Source organism: Ursus americanus, chromosome 28 (assembly GCF_024610735.1).
Source record: "Ursus americanus isolate L20-20 chromosome 28, mUrsAme1.1.p, whole genome shotgun sequence".
Classification (NCBI taxonomy): domain Eukaryota; kingdom Metazoa; phylum Chordata; class Mammalia; order Carnivora; family Ursidae; genus Ursus; species Ursus americanus.
Genome location: NC_142154.1, coordinates 35,049,412 through 35,067,759, shown reverse-complemented (window position 1 = coordinate 35,067,759; position 18,348 = coordinate 35,049,412). Strand labels below are relative to the sequence as shown.

General features: G+C 41.7%; 1 protein-coding gene across 6 annotated transcripts in view; it reads left to right on the top strand.

Annotated features, from left to right (window-relative positions):
- The window catches only part of MAP2K5 (mitogen-activated protein kinase kinase 5), a 249,041-nt gene that overhangs the window by 142,487 nt on the left and 88,206 nt on the right, over positions 1 to 18,348 (top strand). For all 6 annotated transcript variants that reach the window (XM_087856834.1, XM_045810841.2, XM_045810840.2 and 3 more), the window contains one exon: positions 1,546 to 1,617. In XM_087856834.1, the coding sequence (XP_087712960.1) occupies positions 1,546 to 1,617 (72 nt within the window). The remainder of the gene's footprint in view (positions 1 to 1,545; positions 1,618 to 18,348) is intronic.

Genomic DNA, 18,348 nt, shown 5'->3' with positions numbered 1-18,348 from the left:
TGGGTTCATTCATGCATGAACAAGAACTTCAGAAATGATGGGGTGTAAAATGATTGGATGTAAAAGTAAAAGTACTGGGGAATTGGAATGACCATGTCTATGTAGCACCTGGGAGAGATGGTCACGTGACATTTGGCCCTTGGGAAGAATTGTTCTTGGTGGGAAAAGGGTTTTATAAATTAAAGAAATAAATAAAGGAAGGGAAATAAGACAATCCATCCTGCTACCTCAGGACAGGGCTTTATGTAATTTTATGGCACGTGGTCCCAGGAGGAGTAAGTATATTGAGGTAGCCTGATAGGTGTGGGCAGAAAGCAGGTCACAAAGTTCTGGGTCCCAGCTAAGCCAGCTCTCCGAGATGTAGGACTGTGCCAATCACCTGAGAGCACCTGGCTCACATCTTCCACTCCCCTGGAGTATCCTCTGCTGGTGAGTGGTGGATGCCTGCTTCCTCCATGTGCAGTGGACCAGGCTGATCCTGGCCCCAGGTATTCTTCAGGGCTCCCATGAAAGCTCCCGAAGGCTGATGCCCTTGGTGGCCACCAGGAACTCCAGGGGTGGACCCACAAACAGAATGGTGCCCCGAGGGCCAGGAGGCATGGGTTATGATCCCAGCCCTGCCATGTCCAGCTCTGTAACCTTGAGCGACCATTCCATCTCCGTGAGACTTTGGTTTCTCTTATTCTTGTGCTGCTGTGTTCATTCAAATGATTTCTGTGAAGTACGATACTGAATGCTAGATCCTGGAGGGATGGAGATACCGGGCAGCACCCACTTCACTATGAAACTGTTCTTGGTGAAGTAGAGAGTGTGCATGTGGTGGCTTTCTAGACAGGTGTCTACGTGCGTGTTTCTAGACCAGTTGTCTGCAGGACCAGTTGTCCCAAATGGACCTTTCAGACTGTTCCTTGGTTCATATCAAAAGAAACCATGATAAATAGAATAAAATGTGGAACCGAAGGTGAATCTGGGCAAAGGAAATATGGATGTGTTTCGTATTAGTCTTAGCTTTTCAACTTTCTTGTAAGTTTGCAACGATTTCCAAATGAAGTTAAAAAATTAAAAATAATAGAATCCCTAGTTATCCAGACCCACCTCTCAAAAGTGCAATTAAATGATAACATTATACAGTGTTGTGTAGTGTGTCACTTCGCAGCTGAGACCACTGAATTTGGAGGGAGAGGACCTGGCTCCAAGTCTCAGCTCATTTCCTAGCTGAGGACTTTGCCTAAATGATTTTACCATTCGAAGCCTCCATTTTCTTTATCTGTAAAATAGAGGTAATAATGTTTTCCTCACAGGGGCCTGTGAGGATTCAGTGAGATGATATCTATCCGTATTACCTCTCTCATTTCTGTACGTTACCTGTATAATATACCTATGCGTGCGTGCACGCGCGCGCACACACACACACACACACACACGAAATTGTTTTGTGCTTCATAAAGTGCCACAAAATGTTGGTGGCTCCCTGCCTTAGCTGCGCTCACGTTAGTGTTTCCTGGAGTAGCTCACATCAACTCACCAGCGTCTGTTCTCTTACAGCCTGAAAGAATTTCCGGGGAGCAGTATGGAATCCATTCCGATGTCTGGAGTTTAGGAATCTCTTTCATGGAGGTATGTTGTTTGCAAATAGATGCTTCTATGTATATCCACCCTAATATCAGGAAGAATGAAGATTTAAAAAATAATAATAATAAACCTCCAAGGTGTTACATGTGTGTGTACACCGAGTTGAACTCCAAAATCCTTTTGTTATCCTTGAGTGGCTTGTGCACAGACTCTTCTGAGGTGCTATTTCTCACACATCACCTGTATAAAACTTTCCTGGAGAGCTTCTTAAAAATACAGGTTCCCAGACTCCCTCTTAGACTAATTAAATCCAGATCTCTGAGAATCTGCATTATTGACATGTTATGCACACTAAGTCCGGAGAGCCTGCATTATAATAAGAGACTCCAGAGAAGTTCTGTGTAACGGTGGCCTTGTCGGAATGCATACATGACTTCCAGAGGTGATTACTTTGAAGAATACAGCCCTACTCATTTGGATGTATAAGTTCTGTATGTTAGGAAGAAAAAACACCTTGCTTCCATATAGTCATTTCATGTGTTGGGGGATGGGAGGATGAAGGGTATGTATTCAGCCCAATTTTAACGTCTTTACTCTTTATCGCTGTATTTAGAATGGACTTCATCTTAGCGTGCTACGTGTAACCCCACTGGAACTCTGTGCTAAGGATTCTCTGCCATGACTATTGAGCTGTAAGGAAATGTATACAATTTCCATTAGAAGGACATCGGCTCAGTGTGAATTACACCAGTATAGAGTCTGGATTCTCACCAGTACTTCAAGAGTTGTTTCTCACATACGTTGATTCAGGGAAAGGAGGGCCTTTTAAAAACTAGAAAGGACTCCTTAGATAAGATCATGGATAGAGTTGCAGTCATGATTTTATCACCTTTTTTGGGGTCAAATACTTCCTCTGTGATTTTTGTAATGCATGAATGCAGTTGAATTTATAAGGAAATATCTTTAGACTCAATTCACCTGCACTATCGAAAGCAAAAATAAAGTAGTCAGTGTTTGCTAAACCATACTCTTCTGCTTCTTCACAAAAGAGAATCGAAGAGGAAATATAATATGTATGCACCAGCTGAGGGCTTAGCAGTAATGGTGGACAGAAGCCCAGAACAGAGTTTCCCAACTAAATCCTGAAGGGCTTGTTCAGGTAACTTGTTTCGGAAGAAACTAGAACTTCTGATTTGTGGAGCTGAGACCTTGCCATTATGTGAATTCCCTTTGCATGTTTAAATCGTTGTTATTGGAGGCATTTAATAAGTGACCAGATGGAGTGTGGTGCATTTGAGAAGTAGGTGGTATAGAGATAAGAATCCCAGATTGGGAATGAAAGAGATAGAAGGTTCACCTTTGCTACTGGTTTTCTAGGTGTGCTGTGCAAGCCACTGTCCCTCACTGGGCCTTATTTCTTCCTCTGTAAGATAATGATCTCTAAGCCCCTTTCCAGACTAACAGTCTGGGACTCTAAGCAGTCCATTGTCTTTCTTTAACTTTCTGCATCAACTCTAGAGCTGAGTGACTTGGACGATGGTAAACCCTAGCGTGACATAACATGAAGCACAGAGCAGAACCACGAGAGAGCATAACTAATGGATTTAAGATTTAGAACACATATAAAGATTCACTCTTCTTTCCTTCCACATTCATTTTGAGCTCCTGCAATGCCTGTCAGATGGGCAGTGGGGATATGGTGATGAAAGGACACTCCAGTCTTGACTCTCATGGAGTAGGGCATGAGGAGGACAGAAAACAGAAGGATAACTAAATATATAATTTGTCAGGTGGTGGCAAGTCCTATGGAGAAAAATAAAGCAAAGTGATCCTTTCTGATAAAGTAACCTTTGAGCAGAGACTTGGATGAAGTGAAAGAGAGCCATCAGGCAACAACAAAAAACAGAGGCGCTAAGCTGGAGTGTGTTTGGCATATTTAAGGAACGTAGAGAGACCGAGGTAGTGGAGTTAGTAAGGGGAAAAGAATGGGAAAAAATACATTCAGAGAGGTAGCCGGGGATTAGATCCTATATTATCTTGTAGGCCATGGTAAGGACTCTAGATTTTACTCTGAGGGGAAATGATTGAATTATATTTTCCAAAGATCATTGAGTGCTCTGTGGAGCATGGACGATAGAAGAGCAAGCACGGAAATAAGGAGGTCTGTTAAACTAGATAGGTAGGTAGGTAGGTAGGTAGGTAGGTAGGTAGGTAGGTAGGTTGATAGACAGATGACCAATACGTAGAACGTACTGATACCGCATACCGAAACACATGTCTGCCAATATTTTGGTAGGTGCTAGGGATGCAAAGATTTAAAAAGAAACTATAGTATCAGGAGGGAGGTTGCCATTGATGGATTTGGAGTTCCGTCGATCATGTTCATTTATCCTGGAGGTAAACTACTGAATGGTCTCCAGAAGACTGAAGAAAACACTCACTGAATTTGTAAGATTGAGGAGGACTAAAGTATAGGGAACTGTGTGAGAAATTGTCACAGTAAGTCTGACAACACCTGAATGCCAGAAGGAATGTGTTGGCTCATGGGGTGAAGTGGAGAGCAGAAGAGGACAGAGGGTTGTGAGTGAGGGCCGGGAAGGGTTAGGTGTTTTCATGCTCCCTGTGTTTTCAAATGGTCAGTGAGGGGCCGGATGCTCTGTCAGAAGGAGGTGATAATGTCGGTACAGGTACAGTCTGATTATGATCATCAGGAAGGTTCTTGCATGATGTTGAACTAAATGCTTTCAGAGGGAGCTGTGTGATTGCAGTCCTCGTCTGCTAGGAGCTCGTGACCCACCAGACAAGCAAGTGACAGCGTCTGACCGAACACAAGTGGTAAACCAGTAAGCCACTAGAGAATAGCGTAAGGACTCGGGCGTGTGCTTTATACCAAATTCATTTGTGGTACAAGGTAACACAAAAGAAGTGATAGGGAAGGGGAGTCAGTGGTTTTGAGTCCCTACATGAAAAATTGTGAGTAATTCAGTGATGAAGAGAATCCCAAGGTTCTTTTTCCCTAGGGGCAGATGTAATGAGAATATTACCTGAAGAGGATGGGGAAGTTAGTCCACAAGAAGCACTTTGTTTTCACCACAGTCTCCTTGGGATAAATGTGGCAAATCCTGTTTAAAATCACAATAGAGAGGGGCGCCTGGGTCATTAAGTGTCTGCCTTAGCGTTCTGGGATCGAGTCCCACGTCAGGCTCCTCTGCTGGGAGCCTGCTTCTTCCTCTCCCACTCCCCCTGCTTCTGTTCCCTCTCTCACTGGCTGTCTCTGTCATGTCAAGTAAATAAATAAAATCTTTAAAAAAAAATCACAATAGAGAGAAGAGTAAATCTCAATAGCATTTTAAAATTCCGAATAACAAATTGTATTTTGAAACATAGTCAGCATCGTCAAAGAATTGCTTCTCTTCTGTTTATCCTCACTTGAAAACGAGACTCCCTTTCTAGGTGTGTGCCCTGTAGAGTGAAAACCTTAATTCATTCAGTAATTACTATTTAAGCACTTACCGTGCGCCGGGCCTTGGAGGGTGGGGACACACAAAGCTTCTGACAGAGAAGACAGACATCTAATGCGGAAACAAACAGCATACCAGCATCTTCAGTGAAGCTGTTTCCAGAGGACCCTGAGCCCCAGGGCTGGGGGAGAGGCGGGGTTTCTCAAAGGAGTTGACAGTTGAGCTGGGTTGGTCTGGAAGAGAGTTTGCCACTGGGAGAAAGGAGGATAAGTGGGAAGAGCCCCTCCTCATTGCCCAGCACACTCCAAGTGGATCTCTGGATGCTTCAGGAGAGATCTACTGTCAGAGCCTGCAGGCTGTCCGCTAGGCCATTTCACTACCAATCTGTGTGGGCACCTTCCTCAAGGTGTTTTGAGTCGTGTTATTCCCTTAGGGCACTGGTGGTAAAGAAACAAATGGGATAAAAGTACAGGAAACGGAGCAAAGGAATTTTTCTGAAATTACACAAGAATCAAATAGACACAAAATGGGAAGTAGAGTTTTCTAGCCCTTCCACGTCTGCTAGCAGCACCCCTGCCCCCTGCAGATCCCATAAACCCTCAACCCTTCCCTGAGGTTTGGTGCCGCAGGAATCAGAACTCGCCGTCGTTGTTTTAAACTCCTAGAATAGCGAGATTCACCTTTGCTAGCCTTCATCATACTGCTCTCCCCTCGTTAATGTGCTGTCACAGTCCCCATGGGGGTCATAACAAGGCCTCTCGCACACTCGTTCATAAAAGATGATGCTACATGCCACTAAAATGTGCCATTAAAAAAGTCACAGACAGGTACATTTGTGCCTTAAGCAAAGAATCTTTAATATCAGACTGTCTTTCATCCAGGGCCAGAACTGCCCCAGCTCCTCTCCGTTCTGCATCCCTGTGGGATAAGATGGGTCTCTTCCAGGATTTTGTCAGCTGTGTGTAGTGTTTGGAGATGGCACAAGTAACATAAACATGGAGATTACCCTTAAGAAGGGGAAAGAAATGAGATTATTCAGTGCTCTAGTGAGAGCATGGCAGTTTTACTAGACGAGAAGAATTTGGCCCCTTTCTGTGTTTTTTGTTTATGGTTTTCAACTCAGATCTCTAAATGTGTCGTAGTTCTCCTCATGTGGATTAGTTATGAAGCCAAATAAAGGCCCGCACCATACGTGGGGTTTGTGTGGCCTCATTTTGTAATGGGGAAAAGGATCCATGTAGAATTGCTCTTCTTCCTTGAACCTTCACGACAGAAATCAGTGGAAATGAAAAACAAAAAAAAAAGAAGAAGAAGAAGAAAGAAGACCCACTAACAAAGGTACAAAATTCCTGAACTTAACTAGGACAAACCAGGAGGACTAATCCTGCTTCCCAGAGTATTTGACTCTTCTAGAAAGCTCGCGATGATTCAGTCAACTCGGTGATTTTTAGGACAGTCCACCCTGGCAGTTTGCCATTCAAGACTTCAGGGCTAAACTTTAAAAGGAAAATTGGTCCATAATAAGAGATCTGTTTTACCGAGTTTGATGATGTTATTTAATCCTTAGGGGAGAGGAGGATACCTAAAACATTTTGGGCACAATGTCTCCATTTCACAGGCAGCTCAGTGCGTATCTCTCCTCCCACAGAATGGCCTGAGGAGAGAAGCCCCATTGTTGTTTTCACTAATTAGTTATTCCATTCGTATTCTTGTGTCATTTAAGTCACAACATGTTTGCAAAAGCTGGATTTTTCAGTTGGCCCTTCTTGGGTCAAAAAAGAAGACAGCATACACCCTTTTGCAGCCTCGCATTTGCAGTACCCAGAGCAATGCATACACATTTAAAAAGGCACGAGGCCGGTCCTCTAATGTTCTTCTTCTCACTGAGTATGCTCCACGAGCACAAGTTTGTGCTGGTTTGTGATTCTATCTGGCGGGTTATTATAAACCTTATTACGGTTGGTGGTGAATAATCTTCTGACAGGTTTTTCTGCAGGAGTCAGACAGAAAGCCCATCTTTAACACATGCATTTTGCTCTTTTCACTTGGGTCCTCGCTCTTTCTGCCTTTGTCTCCTCTCTCTGCCAGTCTCCTGAGTCTGAGGCATAGAACAGTCTGGCTCGATGTGCTTGGTTAATTGGAGTGTCATCTAGTCCTCTGAGACCCGTCTTCAGCATGGTCCCTGTTTTATTGAAGTGGTTTGAATGATGTGTTAAATGATGAAAGCAAGGTCCATGGCTTAGAAAAACGTCTCTAGATAGGTGAAGAACATATTCAGAGAGCCACACAGGTCATTGTCATCAAAGTAACACCATCTTCTGAAGATTTTTATGAGTTCTATTGTTTCGACAAAGAGTTAGAGTTTTTCTTGTGAGTTTTAGAATCACCTTTATCAAGTTAAAAATAAATCCATGGAATGCTGTGCTGTTCACCCTACACAGAATACCATTTTTCTTCATCTCCCCAAGATACAGTTAAAATACCCATCCTTCATGATACCTGCTCCGATCTCTCCAGCAAAATATAATACCTTCTTCTGACCTTCATCTGCACCTTCCTTGTGGCATGTGCCTTTTCCACCTTGTGCTGTAATGATTTATAGGCATGTCAGAGTTCCTTAGGACAGCATTCGAATCTGATGCTCTCAGAACCTCCTACACTCCCTGGAACTATTCCATTGCCCGTAAGTGGGCACTCAGGAAATCTTCTTGGCTCAGTTTTTTCCATATTTTTGTAATAGTTTTAAAGCCATTTCTAAAAATAAAATCAGAGTTTGAAGTTTGATGAGCCTTTAACTTAAGCATACATAAATGTTTGCTGAAGGTCACAAATGTTTTGCGTGTGGAGAAGGGTTTTCTTTTGCTGGAGTATAGACCTAGATTCAAATTCCACCTCTGTTAGTATAAACTGTGGATCCTTGGATAAGTCATTGAATCTCTGGGCCTCAGGGTCCTCATCTTTTGATGGAAGCTTTACTTCAGAGCTTCTGGACAAAGGTCACAATGAGAAAATTAAGCCATCATCCCCTCTCTTTAAAAGGAATTACCTCTTGAAATATTTCTATTTGGTTCAAAAAGGCCACTAATTTGGTTAAAGCATGGAACACAGAATGTGCCATACCTTCTACTTTCACTTCAGTCTCCGCTAAAAATAACCATAAAGGGATTTTTTTTTTTAAGGCTTTGAATACAAATCAAAAGGGAAAGGAGACTACAGCAACCAAATTTTGGGTGTGGGGAACCAGAGGGACAGTGGCAAACAACCTAGGAGCACCGAGAATGCTGAAATCCTAAGCTAGCTGTTAAGAAAGTGACAAGCACCCCAATTCCTGTAGAACACCGAAAAGGCTCAGGAATTGGTGGTCCAGTTATCTGGAATCAGACACAAAGGTGGGACCAAAGAGAACAGAATTCTTTTTAAGGCCATTTGAGAAGCACATAAGCCATTTGACCCACAGATTCTTCTCGTAACTCAGCGTGTGCACACAGTCGCCACTCCTCAGCCTCAACACAAGAAGGCAGAGGTCTTTTCTGGAAAGAGTAAAATAAATGGTAGCTGGCACTGTCGAAGCCTGAGTCCCGTTACTGAAGAACAGAGGCACTAAGTGAACGCTAAATGCTGAGACTTCCCAGCCTTCCCATCTCACCCTGTTCCTAGGATGCTGGCGGCCAAGATTACCTTTCAGGCAGAAGAGACTTTCTCTAAGGAAATCAGATCCAGACATTGGGGGTTCATGTTACGTCATGGTACATCAGTCAGCAAGCTCCACCAATGAGCACAGTGTTTCCAGCCAGATTTTTAGCACCTCACTCTTGGCAAGACATGTGAGGAAGGCCTTTAAGACAGAAACCTAAAATAACTGGAAAAAAAAAAAAAGCAACTTGGAGGGCCTTGGAAACTATGCAGTGAAGAAAAATTCAGATGAGCTCCTATAGTATTCTCAGAGGGATAAGAGAAAACACTGCATTCAGGAAACAAGAACAGGCTGCTGTAACAAAGGAACTTTCAGAGAACAACAACAACAAACAGGAATGAAAATTCGAGAACCAGGTCAGAAAGTCTAAGGTGAAAAACAGAAGTTTCAAGAGGAAAGAGTAGAGGAAACAGAGGGGAAGAAATCACCAAAGGAAATGTTTTCATTTTAATTTTATAATGAGAGAAATATTTATATGTTGTCCGAGATTGCCCTCCTCTTTAGCATTCCTATAGCAAAAAAAAAACACAAAAAACAAAACCTAACTGTTTTTCTAAAGGACATGTCAGTGGTTTTGCCCAGAGATACGGAGTTTTTACTGGGCAATGATAAATTTTTGCATTTTCTGTAAACATCATAATATAATTTTTCCCAAGCATAGAAAGCAAAAATAGTTGGGGTGCCTGGGTGGCACAGTCAGTTAAATGTCTGACTCTTGGTTTCGGTTCAGGTCGTGAGATTGAGCCCTGCACCCAACTCCGTGCTAGCCCAGGGAGTTTGCTTAAGACTCTCTCTGCAACACCCGCCTCTCTAAAATAAATAAATAAACCTTAAAAAAAAAAAAGGTAAAAATAGTTGGATAGAACTACCTTGTTTTATAGAAATGTTAAAACCTGTGAACATATCCCATTTTTAACATACTGCCTTCATATATATATATTTTTTTAATGGATGTTAGATAAGACTCATTAGATACCAAGACAATGGAATGTAATCTCCATTCACAAGCAAACAGAAAGAGCTAAGTGAAATGAAAATAAAAGTATTGAAAAAGTGGCATGGATCACTCAGCCCAGTACCCTTGGACAGAAGCTTCTGGAGGAGTTTGCTGAAGAGTGGGTAATTTTCATCCACTGATAAGATTTTCAGATTCAAGGGCTGCCATCCTAATTCTCGAACTCTTAAAATGCTCAGACTTTGGATTAACCAGATAGGTTGGCACCACCACTTGGAATCAGTGTGATTTGGGCCCATTTTGCTACTTCAAGTGTCACTTTCTTATCTGTAAAATGAACAGAATTTTAGAATTCATTCATTCCTCAGTATTTATTGAGCACCTTTTATGCTCCACACACTTTTTGAAGTGCTGAGGTTACATTAGTAAATAAAACAGGCACGTTCCCTTTCCTTGTTGAGCCTACAACATGAGGGAGGCAGACGATAAACCGTAGTAAACACATTTTTTGAAAGCAGGAACCTTCAGTATTCTAGGCTCTTCTAGAAACACTTCCATTTAATGATAACCACCCCAGAAAGTTACTCTGAGAGTAAACTTCCGTTTGAAATAGCGTCCTCATCCAGGTATTGGGTGGTTTTGCCAAGTGACAAGAATTAGGAGCATTATCCAGACTTGATTCCTGCCCCTAAATATACGGAAGAACCCATCCCTGCCCCCACCCCTACATGGAAACACCTGGAGACACAGCTGTCTCTAGTGGTCTGCAGCTGTGGCTTTGTTCGCTTTTCTAGCCCTTGGTGATTATGAACCTGATCTGAGGGGTGACGGATGGCTCTGGATACCCTATGAGCAGCTGCTGTCAGCTTCTCTAGACCATAAAACTTGGCCTTTGGTGGGCTCCACTTAAATACTGGTATTTTCTCCTCTCCTTTTTTTATAATTATTGTCAAGAACATGAGTGGAAGTTGGATCTTATCGTATGTTTGGTCCCTGCTCCATCTAGTGAAACATCTTACCTGTCGATCAGAAGTTTCTGCTGAAAACCATCAGAAGGCAAAAGCATCAAAGCGTCCAAACAACAAGGAAATTTCAGTGGAAGACTGTATAGAAGAGTGGGCAGGAGTGTGCTCTGGAGTCGTGTCATGGGCCTCCTTCCCTTCCGTTGAAGAATGTTGAGAAAAAGAGCATGTAACAGTTTCCATCACTCATTCCCCTGCTCTCACTCTCCTTTCTGTAATTCTGCCTTAACTTGATTTTTTCCATTGTCATTTTTCTAATCTAAAACTTCTGTAACTTACTGCAGAAAGGAGCCGTTAAATGACCTTTGGGAGATGATGGATTGACTAGTTCAGTCCGCTGCAAGGTTTGTGAAGGGATCCAGCTGTCTCAGATTACCGTGCCTAAATGGGCATTTTCCAAGGTTGTCAGTGATCGCAGTCAATGTGCAACTGGCAGACAAAGTGAGTGTTTCCCACTGAATGAGGCATTGTTGAGCTTGCTTTGTTCTGAGAGCTATCCGAACAACCATGAGATTGACAAAACAAGATGGAACAGGTGCTCGCAGTCCCAGCTAAGCATTTTATTATTTTGATGGATTTCAGACCGATTTTAAAGTTTTTCCAACAGCACATGGCCAAATCGTGTGTGTGTGTGTGTGTGTGTGTGTGTGTGCACCCAAACACGCACAATTTGGACTTTTAAAAACACATTAAGTCAACAAAGTCTTCATGTGAAGACTAAAGAAATAAAGAGAAGACAAAGCAAGCCTTTGACAACCCATATTCAGATATTTGAAGGATTGTCAGGAGAGGCCAGTTGCTGCTCAGTGACTGGCTGGCTGAACTCTCTGAAGCTAACATGATCAAAAAAAAAAAAAAAGCCCATGGTTTCTATTCAATACAAAGAAGAAAATTCTAATGGATGGAGCCCTACCTCCTTCCGACTCCACCGTGGACTCATCCTCTTTAGGAATAAAAAGGCCTGGTTTATGTAGTGACTGAATAATCATATGTCATATCTCAAGTTCTTGTTTTGTTTCTTAAGAAGAAATGCTTTGTAGGAGAAATGGGGATGAGGTTAGGTAAGATACAGTCATTTATTCATTAACCACTCAGAGAATTTTTATTGAGTGTCTAATATGTGGCACGCGCCGCGCTAGTCACTGGGAACATGGCTGTGAATGAAAGTGACAAAATCCCTTCATGGAGCCTGCGTGTTAAAGAAGGTATTTGACAACAGCAAGTCTTTAGACGGAAACGAACAGCGTTATATGATAGGAGTAACTGAGTGGTGTGGTGTATAAATTAAGATCTCGTAAATTTGAGATCTAAAAGATAAGGGGCCAGTCTTCTCATGACATCTGTCAGCTCTAAATTCTGTGAGTGATAATTTGGGGAACCACTGCTGCTCCCTCGAGATGTCCAGTGGTAAAATCCACTGATCCTAGAATTCTGTCAATACTCACACCCAGTGACCTGGAAGTCGCTTTAAAGACCCTCCGGAAGATCCTGCAGACCATAGCACATACTTTGGTTCTGAACTGGCTAAGAAAAGCTTTCACATTTTTCTAGCACGTATGTAGACAAATTCTTTCACACGCCTTATCTTGTACTTAGAGATTAGAATGTTTTTTAACCGGAAGAGAGTCTTTAGAACTTGTTCAATCAGATCCCTCCTCGTACCAGTGAGGAAGCTGGGGGCCAGGGAGGGAGGGGACCTGCCCACAGTGACCGCACGCAGCCAGTCCTGTGCAGAGGAGGACTGGAATCGAAGACTTCTGATGTCAAGTCTGGTGCTCTGTCCTCTTTTTTCAGCTCTTGACGTCTTCTTGCTCGGTGTCATTCTCACAAGAAGGTTAACAACATAACACATTGCATGTACCTAACACTTAACAAAACCACTTGCTTTCGTTACCTCATTTCGGCTCCCCTACACCGTGATGGGAAATGACTGAAAAATTAGTGATTTGAGGCACCCAAGATTCTCCCACCGTATAAGCATCAAAGCTCCCATTTCGCAAATAAGGAAACTAGGATCCAGAGAAATTAAAGGACTTTTTTAGAAAGGTTGTGTGACTAGACCAGGCAGCAGCAGTCAGGAGCCCTCCCTCTGCTGCTTTCATTATGCTGTCGAGAATGAGTAGATCAAGTACTCTGGAAAGAGAAGAGAGAACTGGTAAATGTAAACAAGCAGGAAATTAGATAAAGAAAAAGACTGGTTTATCGTGATTCTGCTTGTCAGTCAAGGCTGCTTTTCCCAGGCTTCCTACCCACACTGTCCCCGTAGCTGCTTCAGTGTTGCCAGTGTTTCAGAGTATACATGTACCATTGGTTTTCAGAAACCAATCCCTAGTTTATGTTTCTTTTTTTGGTTCAAGATTTTATTTATTTATTTGACAGCGAGTACAAGCAGGGGGAGCATCAGGGAGAGGGAGAAGCAGGCTCCCACTGAGCAGAGAGCCCAACGTGGGGCTCGATCCCAGGACCCCAGGACCTCCTGAGCCACCCAGGCGCCCCTTTAGTTTATGTTTCTAAAGAAATACAAAAATTAGCCTCATCTCCAAGGCGTCTGCTCTGTTAGGAAGTGGGTAGGTGAGAATTCCATCTAATCAGTAAATATTTATGTAGCGCTATTCTGTGTTGGCAGGAAGGATACCAACTTTGCCCTCAGGAGCTCCTCGACTAGTAGGTAGAAAGATAAATAAATGTGCAATGGAAGTGCATAGGACTGGGCAGATGACAGGGAGGGCTGACATCGATGTCAAGGAAAGCATTTCAGTTATCTATTACTCTTAATAAAGCACCCAATGTTAGTGGCTTAACAACACAACCCTTTATTTACTCAGGATTCTATGGGTCAGGAATCTTAGGGCTCAGCCATTAGACGTGGGATCCACAGGGGCCTCCGGTGCGGGTGCAGCCGGATGGTGGTTAAGAATGGAAGATCCAAGATGACTTCACCTGCACGCATGGCGGTGAAGTGGCCGCTCCGTCTCTCTCTCTCTCTCAGGAGCAGCATACAGATGCTAGAATTATGAGAACACTATCTGATGATGACTCCCTTGACTTTGAAATGTCTAAAAACAGAAGTGTAGAGTTGGTCGAACCAATGGACTGTACCCTAGCACTAATGTTTTCTCAGGTACTCACAGCTGCAGGGCTCCAGTGAGCAGTTTAGAAATGAAGGAACCCCCCACCCCCACCCCATACCCAGAGCTAGGTCTGCAGGGACTGGTACCATGATTAAAGTTGTGTACTGTTAGAGGACATGGGTCAGCATTATACAAACATATTGAAAGGGTGTCATTTCTTAATTCTCACTGTGAAGATTAAAATGGTTATTGAATTAAGTACACGAGATGGATTGGAGGGCAGTTAACTCCAGTCTTTTTCCCTTCTTGCAACCCCTAAGTCTTTAATAAGAAATAAGCCATTTAAATTAATCATAATGCTTAAATATGTGAAAGTGATTATTCTAAGCAGTGATGTGTAAGAGGGCCTTGTCAGTTAAGACCATCCACCCGTAATACTGGAGAGTTCGTACGCTATGTTGATTAAAGTAGTGCAGCGCAGAGGGGTACCGGGGTGGCTCGGTCAGCTAAGTGTCCAACTCTTGATCTCAGCTCAGGTCTTGATTTCAAGGTCATGAGTTCAAGCCCTGTGTTGGTCTACATTAAAAAAAAAAAAAAGTTATGATAGCATAGAAACAACGGACATGCACTGCCAGGTTGGCCTGGCTCTAGAAGACCTCACCATCAGGGGGTTTATCATAATCAACAAATGCTTATTGTCAGCCGACTGCAAAATGCCATTTCTGGTGTCATGGAGAACGCAGAAGTATATGACTTAACAGTCTGCCCTTTAACAAAATTTAAAATTTACCAGGCCTTAGAGACACGGGAAGATGTGGAACACTAGGAAATGTCACCAGGTAGGATTGCGCTACGCTGCCGGTGAATGGTATGGACAGGGAGTGATAGGAATTTTGTCTTCAAAATTGTGTTCTGGGATTAACTCCCAGCAGAAGAGGAGTAAGTGGAACCAAGCCCCGGAAGGGTAGGTAACCTGGAGTCCGTCTGTTCATCTGTTGTTACACCATCGTAGAATGCAGATAGAGAAACTACCCCCAGTATTGCATTGGCAGTTGTGCAAAAATTTGAAGTTCGTTTTTTCTATTAGAAAAGTAAATTGTTTGCTTTCATCCGTCATGACTGAACATTATCTGTTTTTAATTTAGAGTTTCTCACTGAATTTCCGTTCAGTGCACAGACACCATTAAAAGAGACCTTTGCAGTTGTTTCTCAGTGACTTTTAGAGATTTATATACCCAGATCTTTTAATTAGCATTGCTCTGAGTAAAGTTACTGATGGACATCAACTTGGAACAATTGGAGTGTCTTCAACGCTACAAAAGTGGGTCTCTTTAAATAGGGAGGGTTTGTCTTCCTTTTTTTTTTTTAATCAACTGCTTCAAATTTACTGTGGCCTAGTTGAAATTATATATTGCATTTAAACCACGGTATTCATGCAAAAAATTATTCAAAGTTTTTGCTCTAATGTGGTGTAGACAGATAGATTGATAGATCTATATACACACACATATACAAACACACACAGTCCGAAAGAAAACGAAGCAAGTGCAGTAGCATTGTGGGAGAGGAAGGAGAATTTATGTGTTGGGACAGCAGGGTTAGAAGGACCGAGCAACGTTTAAAGATTCAAAACAATAGCATTTAGCATGAAATCTACTTTTTATCATCCTTACCCGGCCATCAGAATGAAGAAAGACAGTGTCCAGCTGGAGCAGTGGTTTGGTAGCAGGAGAATTAGAAGTAAAGGTCCTAGTGCCCGAGGGGTGGGTCATGAATTAATAATTGCTATGTGGCGGATGAGCCCGTCAGAAGAGCTGAAAATGAGGAAGTTGCCTCGCAGAGCGCTATCAATCACTCAGTGACCATAACTTCCAGTAATTAGTGTATTTTATGGGCCTTTGCTTCAGTGGCTCGAAAGCACATATGCTCCAGTCACAGCTAAACTTTGCCGGAGTAATATTCCAGGATGATTTATCCTCCTGCTGCACTGGGATATACCCCTATATTAGGTGAAGATTGTGAACTAAGCTGCAATAAAGTGTAAGTTTAGGTACAGTTTGCCCAGGTTGAGACCTCAATGTATCATGCTTTTCAGCATCCACGGTTAGGCTACAGCAAGCCATCATTTTTAACCGCGAAACAAATAAAGCAATTAATGGAACAGCATTTAGGATATTGTACTTGTGAATTACTGTTGCCCTCTCCCCATTTAAGTGTCCACTGTAATAAGCCCATTTCTAATTAAAAAAAAAAAAACCACACTGTATTGAAAACATTTATTTGTAATGCTGTCTTTTCTCCACTATTATTAGTAATCTGTGGGATAGAATGCAGGACCTTCCGAATGATGGAGAAGGACTTGATTTATTTCTTTGTGTTATGGCTTTTGGCCTCCTTAAGTTAAAATAAATTTACTTTTTATCCGCTCACTCCAGTGAGGATGAGTAGTTCTTTTTTAAATATTGGCACATGTTCAGAAGCACTCCTGATGGGAACCTCACATTTAGGCTCTTCCAACACAAAGAAAACATGTTATTTGCGAGCTCTCAGGAGCGCTTGGCACTTTTGTACAGCCGTAATGAGTTATTTGTCGTGGTTCACCCACTGCACGAGAAGTCTCTGAGGCCTTTGCAGACAGGGTCCTTTGCCATTCCCAAAAACATCTGTAGAGCCCACAGTTCTTAGTGATTTAACAAGCTTTGCCACCAACCTGCAGTATGACCTTGGGCAAATTAATTAAGCTTCTGGCGCCTCCATTGGGCCATAATTCTGTTTGTGTTAAGGAAATCCTTAGAGTTTATAGGAAAGTGTTATGTGAAAAGTATAAATTGAATAGGGAAGAGATATGCACGGTCCCACTATATTCATTGTAGAGTGAAATGTTTGTACACCACTTTTAATGATGGTGTCCATGAATTTCCTTGGAATAGACACCAGTGATAAGCTTGCTTCTCCAAGCAGGGATGGAAAGGTATATATATATATATATATATATAGTTTGGTGCTTTCGTTACATTTATTATCCCATCTTTAATTTGCAATGTATTATAATACCACACAAGTTAAAACAATAATGGTAAAACAAACTAATTGTCTTTAATTAAAGTGAATTAGGTTTTGATTTTAATATATTTGATGTAGTGAGAACTGATAACGTGGAGGGTCCCTAAGGTTATTAGGGCATATTTCTGTTGGGCCTGATGGTGTTAGTAATAACCCTCTTCCTCATAGTTCTAGACACGAACAAATATGTCACTTCATCAGTCTCTGTTACTCGCACTTATGCCCCTCCGCAGGGGTCGCAAATTCCACAAGTTATCAGCTAATGGCGTTATACATTAAAAATTGAAGCTTTCCTCACTCCGAGGCCTTTCAAGGCTTTGTTCTTAAGCCCTAGACACTTTGGAGTGCAGCTGCAAACTATAGGCAGAAGATTAAATTAATTTGTAACTCTTTTTTTTTTTTTTTTGGTCCTGCATTACTAAATCCTCCACATTTAATTGAAACCCTACTTCAAGACGCTTTGTGTTTCTGTGTTCTTTGTTGTCTGTTTAACCTCCAAAGCACTTTAACACTGGTAAATTGCTGTTATATCCTTTGGATTGTTTTTAAACCATTCAGTAAGAGGATAGTGAAATTGATACATGGGAAGAAAAGTAAAATCTTAGGGTAGATCTTGAGGTATTTAATATTTATTATGGTTCTTCACCAGCATAGTTTCAGATGATTTAAACTCTCTCTCTAGGACTGTGTGTACATTGGTCTTGGGATGGAATCTCACCTAGGGAATTTTATGTAATCCATAGTTAAGTCTGAATTTTTAAAGTTTCCCTGTGTCAGAATGTTCCAAAGCGGCTGCTGCATTTTTGTAAGATGAAGGTTTAACTGCAGTGCACAATCTAAATGCAAGATGCTTAGATGGAAATTTAATTGTGTAAAATGTGCACGAGGTAATTAAGAACAAATTTTAGAACATTTCAGACTATAAAGTCCCCCTTCAGCTAGATCACTGGCTATACTGAAAATGCTTATTTTCAATTTGCAGTTAATGCCGAGAAACATAGAATATGTCTAAATTAAGAATAAAAAAAAAATCCAGGGCTCTTCAGTATAACTGTAAATTTTAGAACTACTCGCACATTGTTGATATTCTAAGAAACTTGATTCACCAAAAACGTCTTTTGAATTTGTATTCCCCACTTGCTTTCTTGCTACAGTGTATTTTTTTTCTCATTTGTGACTTCATGACCATAATTATTCATGTTACCAACAGAAGCCATTTTTGTTGCTTTGTAAATAAATATCTCTGTCTTTTTGTTAAAATACAGATGTTTCTATCGTGCAGTTGTTATGCATTCGGCAGTTGTTATGATCACACCCACACACACACATATTTGTTATTTAAATTATAAAATCCAACATATTCAAATGCTGCTAACTCAGGAGTATTTCATAGATTATGATTGGACAAATCAAAGATCAATAAGATGACACTAAGGGACAGCTTTAGTTTTACAGTGAAATGTTTGTGGTTTACTGTTATTTACATGTATTCCCAGTGGTAAATGTTTTC